Below are 14,237 nucleotides of genomic sequence, written 5' to 3'. Positions count from 1 at the left end.
CCTTCTCCGTCTTTTAAGTATATGTGTAGAAAAATTCAGAGATGAAAAGATACAATAAATGAGATCCTTAAGAACAATTTTTATGTGACATCCACAATAAACACCTGGAAATGAGTCTCCTTTCAGAAACACCTTGGAATGCTGGTTTAGTTAGTTGAATTACATCAACTAAGAATGATTGATTAGCTAAAAATATGAGATTCTGCAGTATAAAAATACCAGCATGAATATCTATCATTATATATGGATGATTGGCTGTTTATCTTTATACTAGTTCATTTTCTCTGTAAGAACAACGAGTGCTGAAGTCTCAGGTAAAATGTATGAGGATAAAATTATGAATTGGGAAAAGACTCGTTTTATTTTTTCATCAGGACACAGTGTTCTGCAGAAGAATAATTGGAGATTTCCCAAAATAAAGGGAAAAGTCTCTTCGTGATCTAAACTCTGAAGAGAGACGGCAAAACAAAATCACATGCACACAATTTATTAAAACATATGCAGTGAAACCTCAATTAACTGGATTCCTCAATGCAATGTGTTATAGCCATCAAAGATGGATTGCTATAACAATTTCATTTTAAAAAGCAATGTCTAAGAAAATTGGATTGGATAATGAGCCTAACTTCCTAACACCTCACTTCTCTTGACTTATAATGACCACTGACCTTTCAAATATGATGCTGAAAATTATACAACTGCCAAGCCATCCATAGAATATCATGTCACATTCATCAGAGCACATTTATCAGCATGCAGGATTGGCCTTATACAAATGGTTCATTGTCACATGTGTCTGGAAGTTCAATGCCCTGTAAATACAGTGTGCAATCCAGAGAAAATACAGGGCTTCCCCTATGACTCGGCGGTAAAGAATCCGCCCGCAATGCGGGAGATGTGAGTTCGATTCCTGGGTCAGGAAGATCCCCTGGAGGAGGAAATAGCTACCCAACCCACTCCAGTATTCTTGCCTGGAAGATTCCATGGACAGAGGAGCCTGGTGGGCTACAGTCCGTGGAGTCACAAAAGAGCTGGGCATGCCTGAGCAACTTAGCATGCATGCTGAGGAAATCCAGGAAGTCTTAGAGTAGAAAAATAGGTATCACGGGGAGAAAGGAGTTAGCAACTAGAAGCGGCACATGGAGATCTTCTGGGGTGCTAAGAGGAGATACAGGAGGGATTTTGGGTCTCTGGGCACATTGTGTTTCTTCAGTATGAAAGCGGAAGGGACATGTTCCACTTGAGAAGTTTTAGCAAACTATACAATTATGACATGTGTAGCTTAAATATGTTAGAGTGAAAGTTGCTCAGTCACAACCAGCTCTTTGTGACCCCATGGGCTATATAGCCCATGGGATTCTCCAGGCCAGAATATTGGAGTGGGTAAACTTTCCCTTCTCCAGGGGATCTTTCCAACCCAGGGATTGAACCAAGGTCTTCCACATTGCAGGCGGATTCTTTACCAGCTTAGCCACAGGGGAAGTCCATAGGTTAAACTTCAGTCCAAAATTTTGTATCTATACATGTTTGCATGTGTGTGTATGTGTATGTGAGTGTGCTAATTTCTATTCCTAAAAAAAAATAAATAAAATGAATAACCAATAAAGACTGTACAGCATAGGGAACTCTGCTCAATGTTATGTGGCTGACCGGATGGGAGGGGAATTTGGGAAAGAATGGATGCATGTATATGTGTGGCTGAGTCCCTTTGCTGTGTACCTTAAACTATCACAACATTGTTAATCAGCTATAATCCAATACGAAATAAACAGCTTAAAAAAGAAAAAAAAAATTTCTATTCCTGGTATTTTCATCTTTAGCAAAAGATTTGGCTGCCTTGTCCAGAGCATTTTGATTAAGTTCTCCCCTGGTCATAGGGTATAGCAGAGTGAACAGCTTAGAAGCAAGCACATGACATTAAGAAAAGAAGATAAATATTAATAAATATTAGGGCTTAATAATCTGGGATATTTAGATCCATTGCCTTGAAAGCAGAGTTCAATAATTGAGTCTCTTAGTGGTTTCATGTCCTCAAGAGCAATTAAATTATGTAATGTACACTGTTACTGCACGTGCATGAATGCTGAGTCACTTCACTTGTGTCCAGACTCTGTGACCCTATGGACTGTAGCCCGCCAGGCTCCTCTCTGTCCATGGGATTCTCCAGTCAAGAATACTGGATGCCCTTCTCCAGGGGATTCTCCCAATCTAGAGATCAAACCCGCATTTCTTACGTCTGCTGCATTGGCAGACAGGTTCTTTACCACTAGCACCAACACTGTTACTAAGGGTGGGGAAAATTTTGGAAACCTTTCACTGTGATTAAATGATTCACTGTTTAAAGATGAAGTTTACTAATTGTAAAATTAAATTACCCCAACAATGCTGAAAACGGCTGTTATTATTTATTGTCCTACCTTTTGGTGCAGTTCTTTTGGTTCAGTTCAGTTCAGTTCAGTCGCTCAGTCATGTCCGACTTTTTGCGACCCCATGAATCGCAACACGCCAGGCCTCCCTGTCCATCACCAACTCCCGGAGTTCACTCAGACTTAAATCCATCAAGTCAGTGATGCCATCCAGCCATCTCATCCTCTGTTGTCCCCTACTCCTCCTGCCCCCAATCCCTCCCAGTGTCAGAGTCTTTTCCAATGAATCAAATCTTCGCGTGAGGTGGCCAAAGTACTGAAGTTTCAGCTTTAGCATCATTCCTTCCAAAGAAATCCCAGGGCTGATCTCTTTCAGAATGGACTGGTTGGATCTCCTTGCAGTCCAAGGGACTCTCGAGAGTCTTCTCCAACACCACAGTTCAAAAGCATCAGTTCTTCGGTGCTTAGCCTTCTTCACAGTCCAACTCTCACATCCATACATGACCACAGGAAAAACCATAGCCTTGACTAGACGGACCTTAGTCGGCAGAGTAATGTCTCTGCTTTTGAATATGTTGTCTAGGTTGGTCATAACTTTTCTTTCAAGGAGTAAGTGTCTTTTAATTTCATGGCTGCAGTCACCATCTGCAATGATTTTGGAGCCCCAAAATATAAAGTCTGACACTGTTTCCTCTGTTTTCCCATCTATTTCCCATGGAGTGATGGGACCGGATGCCATGATCTTCGTTTTCTGAATGTTGAGCTTTAAGCCAACCTTTTCACTCTCCTCTTTCACTTTCAAGAGGCTTTTTAGTTCCTCTTCACTTTCTGCCATAAGGGTGGTGTCAATCTGCATATTAAGCAGTATTTAATCAGAAATTTCATTCAAACAAGTCACATGTTTCCGAGTCATTCCATATGATCAAAGCTTCACTGTAATGTGTAAACATTACACAAAATGTGTAAATCTACTATAAAGTAGATTTTGACTTTAAAGAAATATTACACATAAGTTGCTACATAAATGAAGGAATGGTCAATGTGATCAGAGCCAGGGAAGCTAAAATGATAAGTGTAAGAGCTGGAGGGAACATTAGAAAGCATCTGAGTCTATCCACACACTTTACAATGACGGAAATTTAGGCTCTGAGAGCTTAAACTGACTTCCCAGAGATACATAGCTGATGTATGGCTGATCTGCAACCAGAACGGATATAACCCTATTTGCCGACCTGCCAACCCTCAGTCAGCCCAGTTCTCCAGAGCAGAGGTGTGGGGTCAAGCTGACTTGAGTTTGAATCAGTTTAGCTCTTGGATTTGCTACTTGGGTGTGATCATGGGCCCCAGTGACAGATCCTGTGCTATGGAAAAATATTACCTGGGCATTAATTCAGAGTTACAGACATCAAGTATCCTGAGAAGGTAACTCCCTAAGACAGGTCTGAGGCAGTTGGAGAGCTCAGAGGTGCATTAACTTCCTTCTCAAGGCAGGGCTGCTCAGTGGAATTCTGCTTTCCTTCTGCCCGTGGAAGTGCCCTTCACCCCTGGGATCTACGGGGAGGATGCGTATGGCATTGGATGTTGTCTCTTTTTAAAAATATTTATTTTTATTGGAGTATAATTGCATTACAGTATTGTGTTAGTTTTTGCTGTAAACGAAGTGAATCACCTATATGTGTACATATATCTCCTCCCTCTTGACCCTCACTTCCATCCCACCTATCTAGTTCATCACCGAGAACTGAGCTGAGCTTCCTGTGTTATAAGGATATTATCTGTTTCTAATGATAAGTCTAAACATGCTGAGCGAGGTTTGTACCCTCAAGTGTCATTGAGTTCCAATGCCTAACTGTGGGCTTCCTTTAATGCTGTTTGCACCTGAGTGTAGACTCCTGCCATCTAATGGAGATGGTGTTAGGACTCACATCAAAAGGCTTTTTATGGTGAATTCCCTGGTTGTCCAGTGGTTAAAACTCCCTGCTTCCAATGCACAGGGCACAAGTTTGGTCTCTGGTCAGGGAACTAAGAACTCTAACATGCTGCTTGATGTGGCCAAAAATTTTTTTAAAAAGTTTAAAAAGGCTTTTATGAGAATGAAAAGAGCTAATGTACTAAAGTGGGTAATAAGATGCTTGGCACACATTAGCCATGTAAAAAAAGTTGTGTAGTTGTGTACAACTACAGATAACTATTGTTATCTGCTAGGACACAACAATGGATTTGATACTGATGCTGTCCAAGAACCCTGATCATTGTTTGACTTGGACAAATTTGCCTTTAGAGAGTGCATTGCTTAAAAATAATGGCTTTGTTAAAAACACTGGAAAACAGAAAAAAGTTGATAAATTACTTATATATTTAGGAATTGAATCAAGTTGGGACTCTGCTTATTTTTTCCTGAAGGGGTAAGAAATGTCATTGAATTTTACTTTTTTTAAGCCTATCTTTACATGGGAAGACCTAAGATCTAGCTCCTAATCCATTACTTAATAAAAAGTATCAATGAGCAAATTATCAGACCACTTCGAGCCTCTGTTTTCTCCTTTTTAAAATGAGAACAATGTAAGACCTACTCATGAGGTGGTTTGGAGCTTAAGTGAGAGATAGTATACACAAGAGGCAAAAACATGGTCAGGGTAAGTCTATAAAGAGTGGCAATCTTAAGGAGATTGTGTTACTTCTTTTCCAGTTTTCATCTTGCTGCTACAAAAGGACACGTGGAATGCCTCAGGGTCATGGTTACACACGGCGTGGATGTGACAGCGCAAGATACTGCCGGTATGTAATCTTCTTCTCTTAAGTCAACAGGCCAGCAGAAAAGTAGGTATCACAGAAATGATATGTATTCCTTGTGGAAAATTTACAGTCTATACAGATCAACCAAAAGAAAAACACAGAATCTCCTCCAATGACTAGGCTCTGACATGGTTTCATTATTTGGGCCTTTACAAGTGTTTTCATCTTATATGTTTAGTCAACTAGAGACTATGCTTCTTATCTCCCATTTAAAATTTTTATTTTCTAAGATGATATATATGGACCAAATACTCTCCCCCAGTTTTTGTTCTTAAGAATCATGGTACAAAGTGATGAATGGAGGGAATTGTTTAGGTGCTCATTTCATCAACTAGCTGAGGTGGATTCCGTGGATAGAAGGCAGGATCTTCATGTGGATCAGCTGCCCGTGGTCTGCACCCCTTACTGTGTTTTAGTGCATCTGAATCACCTAGGAACTGGAGGGGAGGAAGGGTGAAAGAGCTTAAAGGGGGAAAGGAGAAGAAGGGAAAGAATAAACAGCACACACACAAACACACACCTACAGACAACCCCACGCATGTATATCCCAGCTCTGTCTTCCGAGATTCAGAATGTCTGAACATTTCCAGCCAGTTGGTACTTCTGTAAAGCTCCCAGCTGATTCTAACGTGAAGCCAGTGTTGATAAGTGATGATCAAGTCAGATAGAAAAGGAAGTGTAGTCTTGGCTTTTATGAACATTGTATTATAGGAAGGAGTCCCTGGGTTGCCAACCTGAGTTTCTGCCCCTTGTTGTCCACGCCAAAAGGTGGAAGCAAGTACTGGTGGCTTTTCATTTCTCTATTGTACTTGAAAATCTTTGTCTTCTAATAGGCTTTTGTTGGTTTTTACTGGAATATAAGATTAGTCTGTTCTGTAGTCTTTATTGAGGCTTTGCATTAATCTGTGATGGATCCCTTTTGCTTCCCACCTGAAGACACTGACACCTCCGAGCAGTCATCTTGGGGGCAAATTGGTCAAGCGTTACGAAAATACAATTATTACTCAAAATATGGCCGGGAAACTCATGTTTCGGACTTGTTTTCATGAAGTCTGTGGCACTTAAAAAATAATATCAGGGTCTGGGAATATTTATTCTTTGAGAATAGACTTGTTTTTTTATGACCGATGAAGAGCCACTTAAAGTCAAGTCAGGTAAAGAAGGTGTCAATCTGGTAAAACCATTTTTGGTTAAAAATAGGGAGTGATGGAAGTAACAGAATGATTTTCCAGAGCAGTGCCACAGAAAGCTCCAAAAAAATATTTTGAGAAATGGCAATACTCCAGGTGACACTCGTGGTAAAGAACTTGCCTGCCAATGTAGGAGACATACGAAACGCAGGTTTGATCCACGGGACAGGAAGATCCCCTGGACAAGGAAATGACAACCCACTCCAATATGCTTGCCTGGAAAATTCCACGGACAAAGGAGCCTGGCAGGCTACAGTCCATGAGGTCTCAAAGAGTCAGACACGACTGAACACAAATTATTATAATACCAGCAGAAGAAAGAATGCTTTCTCTAAGTGACTCCCTCGAAGGGAACACTAATTTATTTTGCCAATTAAAAATCATCTTTAATACCAAGATCCAGTTATTTTGTTTTTAAAGTTTATTGTTACTACTTTTAAAGTTATACTACATACATATCAAGCAGTAAGAGTGGCTACCATCCCCTTGATGAGATGTGTCCTGTTAAGTAGATGGGATTTCTTTAAGAAAATCATAATCTAAAAAAGTTTGTTTAGTGTGAATAAATTTGAGCTGTAATATAATTTTGTTTAACTGCATTTGATGTTAAAAAATAGATTAGATAGGAGTCTCATTATTTCCATCATAACTGAATATCGCTCCCCCATGTTTTCATTAAAGGGAAAAAAGTGTTTAATACATGTTCATTGTAGAAAATTTGGGAAATACAGAAAACTACCAAGAAGATAACCAGTGGTTCTACTCCAAGAAAAAAAAATTTTTTTACTGTTTTGCTGTATTTCCTACCAGATTTTCCTGGTACAGTTTTACGTAGTTGAGATCACATTATATAATAAACTCTAAATCCTTCCATTAAAAAAAAAAAAAAGATTACCATGATCATTTCCTGTACTAAAAACTCTTAAGAAGCATAGTTTTTTGTGGCTGTCTAATACCGTGTGGATAGAGCTTGTATTTACTACCAGAGCCCTCACTTATTTCCTGAAAGCCTGGGGAGTCATGCAGTGAGACCTGGGCACCCCAGCGCAGTTCCCTCTTCCTTGCCAGTGGAGATGACAGTGCTCTCCAAGAAGCTGGAGGGGAGGACTTCCCTGGCGGTCCAGTAGTTAAGACTCCATGCTTCCACTACAGGGGGGCACAGGTTCAATCCCTGGTCAGGGAAAAAACATCCCATATGCCACAAGGCATGGCCCCCCAAAAAATGAACTAAAAACAAGCTGGAGGGGAAACTGCAGACCCATCCTCCTGTCCTGGACTCTTCTCTGGGCTGGTTAGTGGAAAGTGTCACAGCCCATTTCTTTCAACTCTGATTGAAACTGGTAGAATCCATAGCACTTGGCAGCCCCAGAACATCTTCCAGACATCCTGTGAGTTGGAAATGTCTCGAGCTGCCTGTCACTTTTCTCTCATTTCTAACAATGAGGTCAACACTCTGGTCCTTGGGTTTATTGTTTTGCTTTAGTCTGAGTGAGGCACTGACTTCTCATGATTTCTTGAAAGCATGCAAACAGAACCCGGGAACAAAAGAAGGAAAAGCGGCATGGGTAAAAGTACATGGAAAATCTGTTGTGTTATCTAGAACAACACTTCTCAGAGTTTTTCCTGTTACAGTGAACAAGATAAATGTGATGGCCTTTACTGCTTATATCCTTCCTGTTGGCTGTAACACCCACTCCTTTCTCTCCTTCTCAAGAATGCGAGTCAGAATCCAAAGGAATGGCAAGGACATTAGTCACTGTGCTTTAGTGGTTGTCATTAGCCCAAAACATTTGATGAAAGGATGAATTAAATGGCTCAGTCACTAAGTTGTGTCCAGCTTTTTGCGGCCCTATGGACTGCAGCACACCAGACTTCCCTGTCCTTCACTATCTCCTAGAGTTTGCTCAAACTCATGTCCATCAAGTCGGTGATTCCATCCAACCATCTCATCGTCTGTCGTCCCCTTCTCCTCCTGCCTTCTATCTTCAATCATCAGGGTCTTTTCCAATGAGTCTTCTTATCTCATCTTCTCATCATAAAGCTCCAAAGTAGTGGAGCTTTAGCCTCAGCATGAGTCCTTCCACTGAGTATTCAGGGTTGATTTCCTTTAGGATTGACTGGTTTGATCTCCTTGCAGTCCAAGGGACTCTCAAAGTCAACTCATAGATGCTGTCTTTTCAGTCAACCTATCTGAAGTGTTGCTATATTATTGCTAAGATCCAGTTATCTTCAATTCTAATACCCAGTGAGAACTCGCATGAAAATCTGTTACCATAAATCCAACTGCCCTGCAGAGTTTCAGAAAAAATCCTGCTTTCAAAATATATCATTACACTGACCCTTTTAATTCTTTATATCCACAAAGTGTACAGCATGGTTAACTTGGTACAGTTACCTACTTCTTAAACTGGTGACTGGATTTAAGTTCAGAAGCAAAGGGATTTTAGTATCTATTTCTTTATCAACTATCCTTCCACATCAAATGTTTGGAAGTCTGACCGCAAATGCTTTACAAACAATCTCAGGAGCGGAATACTGTCAGTAGATAAAGCCTTGTGTGTGGTACCAATAGTGTGAAAGTGTTAGTCACTCAGTCGTGTCCAACTCTTTGCAACCCCATGGACTGTAACCTGCCAGGCTCCACTGTTCATGGGATTCTTCAGGCAAGAATACTGGAGTGAGTTGCCATTTCCTTCTCCAGGGGGTCTTCCCGACCTAGGGATTGCACTTGAGTCTCCTGCACTGCAGTTTCTTTAGTGTCTGAGCCATCAAGAAAGCCCAGTACATCTCAATTATCATCATTTTAGATGGCTTTGGAAGCTTAGGTGAGAGGATACATGTGAACATCTTAGTGCCCAGTCTCTTTTGCACATCAGGTTTTGAAAATGTTTCACATCTTTAAAAAAAAAAAAAAAAAGCTGTGATTATCACCAAGCCAAACACTCTCATAGTACAAATCAGAAAAAGAAATCCCCAAACTGGCAGAAGCTCCTGACTCATGTTTTTGGTTTGTGGGGTTCTCCCAATTCCTTGGCTTCCCTGGTGGCTCAGCAGTAAAGAATCTCCATGCAATGCAGGAGACACAGGTTCAATCCCTGAGTCAGGAAGATCCCCTGGAGCAGGAAATGGCAACCCATTCCGGTATTCTTGCCTGGAAAGTCACATGGACAGAGGAGCCTGGTGGGCTGCAGTTCATGGGGTCACAAAACAGTCAGACACAATTTTACTAAACACACACACTCCATTCCTTATCACCTATTTGCCAAACACCACCATAGACATAACGATAGCAGTCAGCTGGGAAAGTCTGCACCTAAGCTCACAGTGTAGACTCTAAACAGAGCCTTTGTGTTTGCTCCTGTTCTTCACTGATTTAGGAAGTAGCATTCTGTTTCTTTAGAAATGAATCATTTCTCCCAGACTTCTAGGCATTTTTTGGTCGGGGGGTGGGGAGAATGCCTGTAATTAGCACCCAGGAAGATAAGATAGGATTAAACAGAGCATTAACAGAAGATTGAAGAAGACCAAAGAATCTTCTGTTTATTATCAAGTGCTCGTCTGAGGCATTAACTTTCAGGCTTTCTCTTTTAGCAAGTGTATGCATTTGACACAGTGTGACCCAGTAGCTTAAACAAGATAGACTTTTCTCTCTTTCAGTTAAAACTCCCAATTTGCTATGGCCACTCAGCTCCACACTGAGGACTCTTACCCAGACTTGTTACTCCACCATCCAGGGTATTGCCTTGGTCCTAACAGTCCAGGGGGGCTCCCCCACCGCATCCACATCCCAGTCCCAGCTGGCAGAAGTGGCGTACACTCAGATCTCACTGGACACAGAGTGATCTGTGGCCACTCCTGCCTTCGAAGGAAGCTGGGAATTCTGGGCAGAGCAGCAAATTGTCCAGTTTAATAATATAGGAGGGGGACTTACTTTGTGGTCCAGTGGCCAAGATTCCATGCTCCCAATGCAGGGGACCTGGGTTTCACAGGATCAGGGAGCTAGATCTTATCACATGCCACAAGTAAGAGTTCAAATGCCACAACTGAAATTTCCCCATGTGCCACAACTAAGACACGGCACAACCAAATAAGTAAATGTTTAAAAAAATGTATAGAATGTTTTGCTGTAGAAGGAAGTGTAAACAGAAATTGAAGAATGATGTGTGATTTGTGACACTCCCATATCTTAAATTTTCCTTGATCCCTTTGCACACAAAACTCCTTTTCTCATAGAAGAGAGTCTTAGGAGAGTGAGAACTGAGCTATGGAATATGGAGATACCATAATGCACAGAGGCTTGAGGAGGGAGACACTGGAGAACCCTTCTTCTTTCTAGGGTTTCTGGTATTGGCTTAGCTTTTGTTTGGGTTTCTGGGTGGCCCTCCATTCTATTATGCCCTTAATCTAGCTCACATATAATTCCAATCTAGCTCACATATGCTAGCCAAGAACAGTTATGTCTTAAAACTCAAGTACTTGAGAGAATGGGCCATTTAAAATGTAATGGCAGGCTGTAGTCCATTAAGTATTTCATATTTAATTTGGAATAAAGGCAAGCCAAAAACTGATTGCATGATTATAGTTCTTTACTTGCTGGTTGTGCACATGTATGCATGTCTGAAGGGCCAGCTATATACAGTGATCAACATAATCTGGCCGTGAAAAGATTTCAGATGATGTATACAGGCAGGTGCAAAACAGAAAAACAAAAAACCTTTTGAATCAATGTAAATCACTATGCAGATCTACTTTGTAGAGATTAAGGGATAATTTCAAAACTCTAATAGTAAGGATGGTTATTAGAAATTTCTCTTTTCTGTGTGTGTGTGTGTGGTATTTGTATGTGTGTATATATATTTTTATATATATATACACACACACCCAACTGAATCACTTCACACTGGAAACTAATACAATATTATAAATCAACTATATATACTTCAATAAAAAAGACACAAAATTTTATTATTCTTTATTGGCATAGAGTTTATTTACAACGTTGTGGGGATTTTTTTCTTTTTTAAAAAATATTTATATTGGAGCATAGTTGATTAACGTGTCATGTTAGTTTCAGGTGTACAACAAAGTGATTTAGTTTATGTATACATGTATCTATTCTTTTTAATAAAATGTTTAAAAAAAGAAATACATCTTTCATACTCTGATCTCTCCCCTGGAACTATAACTAGGTGAATAGATTTATGCTTCAGTGATTGAAAACTTGTTGTAAAGACAAGCATTTCTAAGAACAATGTTTAAATATATTTAAAGTTGTAAATAAAAATCAAATTAATTACTATGTTTATTGTTTATATTTTATTGTTAATACTTTTATTGTTATAGTATTGTTTATATTGGGCTTCCCTGGTGGCTCAGACAGTAAAGAATCTGCTGCAATGTGGGAGACCCGGCTTCGATCCCTGAGTCGGGAGGATCCCCTGGAGGAGGAAATGGCAAGCCACTCCAGTAGCTTGCCTGGAAAATCCCATGGGGAGAGGAGCCTGGCGGACTACAGTCCACAGGGTCAGACATGACTGAGCGGCTGACACTTTCTTTCATTGTTTATATTCAGCATTTTGAAACTCTGGTTCTTAAGTAGATATTGCAAACATATCTGGTTGAGTATCTTTTAGTTCTCTTTGTTTTTCTAAACATTTCCATATTACGATCTGAAGCTATGATTTCTCAGACTTCAGCCTTTGGGTGTCAGTTTGCCTTGTCTTTGTCTCCTACGACTTCATCAGCTTAAACATTTGTCACCTGCACTTGAAGACTGCGTTCTTAGTCCCATCAGTAATTCCTCCACTCTCTGCGTGAGTTCTGCTCTGTTTCCGTAGCAGTCTGAAATCATCGAGTAAGTGGTTAATGTCCAGGTTAGCCTGGGGGATGGTGCTCCGTGTCTGGGCCATCCTGCTTAGACTCTTTGAATAGCAGGATTCTTAAACCACCTGGAATAGCCTCTGACACTTGACTTACGAGTAGCACTGGGGTCTTCACTCACAGGCAGAATTCTGCTGAAATGCACTTGAATTAGGGTTGTACTTGTTATTGTCCTATAGGGAAATTGCTTTCTGATATTCCAGACAGATCCACAGCCAAATGGGGGCCAGTCTTATGTGGGGGCTGGTTACAGTGAAGTTTTGTCACAAATATATTCTCTCCAGAAAATTTTGCATTTGGAAAGAGAATTTTGTTTTAATGGTATCTGAGAGACATCTTACTCCAGGGTTATGTTGTCCAGGGACTGATGCATCGTTTGAATTTAGAGGCTCTTTTAAGTGAAAAATGCTTTTGTGCTCCTGGTTAGGGAAACCCATCACAGGGCCAAGGAATAAAAGAGTGTTGTTTCTGTAGAAACACAGTGCTTACTTTCAGGTATGACTTGAACACTTGCACTGAAAATGAAGGCCTGTTATTTATTTTATGATGGTTGTTTAAATCTCCCTACCCTCTTGTCTTTGGAGAACTGTGCCTTTTTCCAGTGGATACTATTTATGTATTAGAAGAGCTTTTGTCTACAAGATAGACAAAAGTTAATGCATTGCATACACGACATAAACAGTCTTCTACTTACAATCAGGATGGGTTCCAAAAGTTCATCTGTAAGGCATTTGTTTAAAACACAGAATGTGCTTCTCCTCAGAAACACTGATAGAAATGATGGTCGAGGGCTCGGCTAACCCACCAAAGCTCAATTCGTAGTTGAAGCAAACTCACTATTGTGTGTTATACCTCCTGAAAAGAGGTCTCCTGTGGTAAAAGGAGGAAGGGGAAAAGAAGATACTTGTCTTCCTACTTCCAAAGATCTCATTGCCTTATTTCCTGATCTTCATCCTCATCCATTTGGGCAGAGGTCAAATGGAGTGTTCTACCTCCCCCAACCAGCTCCCGCTATGCATACCCTTAAAATCTCTGTGCAGCTTCTCAGCAAAGAAGGTATCTGATTTTTTAATCTTATACATGCTTTTAGGCAGCTCACTGTGGTCCTAAAACCTTCTAATTTTAAATACGGTATTTCCTAGCTATATGATTCTTTAATAATTGGTGGATTTCAGGTCAGTGTTATAAAGACTAATTCAGAACAGAGAAATGGTATTTGCAGACCAGATCACCATGTAAAAGAAGTTGTTCCTCTAAGCCAGGGGTTCTCAACTGGGTTATGTGATTCCCACCTATCCAAAGGATGTTTGGCAATGTCTGGGGACATTTCTGCTTGTCCCATCTGGACATTCAGTTGATAGTGGTCAGAGATGCTACTCATCATCCTATGGTACATAGAGCCATCTTCCATAGCTTTGAATTTCACTGATGCTAAAGCTGAGAAACAAGCTTTAAGTGTGGGTTGCTTACAGGCGTTACATTGGAGGTATCTTGATCAGTTTACAAAGGCAGGATTTAGGAGTTTGGTTCCCTGCCCCCAAGCCCCCTTCTCAGACTTTCATAATGGACAGACTCTCTAATTCAAATTAACAAGTGTGTATCGAGAGCCTGGTCTGTGTTAGCACACACATGCTGTTTCTTCGGTCTTTATTTAGGCTTCTCAGGTAGTGCTAGTGGTAAAGAACCCATCTGCCAATGCAGGAGATGTAAGAGATGCTGCTTTGATCCCCAGGCTTGGAAAGTCCCCTGGAGGAGGAAATGGCAACCCACCCCAGTACTCTTGCCTGGAGAATCCCATGGACAGAGGAGCCTGTCAGGCTACAGTCCATAGGGTTGCAAAAAGTCAGACACAACTGAAGTGACTTAGCACACATAGGCACTTGGGATACAAACTTTATATTCTAGAGGGAAAGGAAGAATAGTTGACTACATAAATGTGTGTTTGTGTGTAGGAGGAGAGGGGAGTCAGGTGAGAAGGGAAGGTTGAAGGTGCTGAGTGCTATGA

General features: G+C 40.7%; 1 protein-coding gene across 19 annotated transcripts in view; it reads left to right on the top strand.

Annotated features, from left to right (window-relative positions):
- The window catches only part of RAI14 (retinoic acid induced 14), a 163,562-nt gene that overhangs the window by 123,787 nt on the left and 25,538 nt on the right, over positions 1 to 14,237 (top strand). For all 19 annotated transcript variants that reach the window (XM_069555846.1, XM_069555842.1, XM_069555837.1 and 16 more), the window contains one exon: positions 5,056 to 5,144. In XM_069555846.1, coding sequence (XP_069411947.1) covers positions 5,056 to 5,144 — 89 coding nt within the window. The remainder of the gene's footprint in view (positions 1 to 5,055; positions 5,145 to 14,237) is intronic.

This window comes from Ovis canadensis, chromosome 16 (genome assembly GCF_042477335.2).
Source record: "Ovis canadensis isolate MfBH-ARS-UI-01 breed Bighorn chromosome 16, ARS-UI_OviCan_v2, whole genome shotgun sequence".
In the NCBI taxonomy this organism is placed as follows: Eukaryota; Metazoa; Chordata; class Mammalia; order Artiodactyla; family Bovidae; genus Ovis; species Ovis canadensis.
Note: the sequence above shows the minus strand (reverse complement) of the source record. Positions and strands in the feature narration are given on the sequence as shown.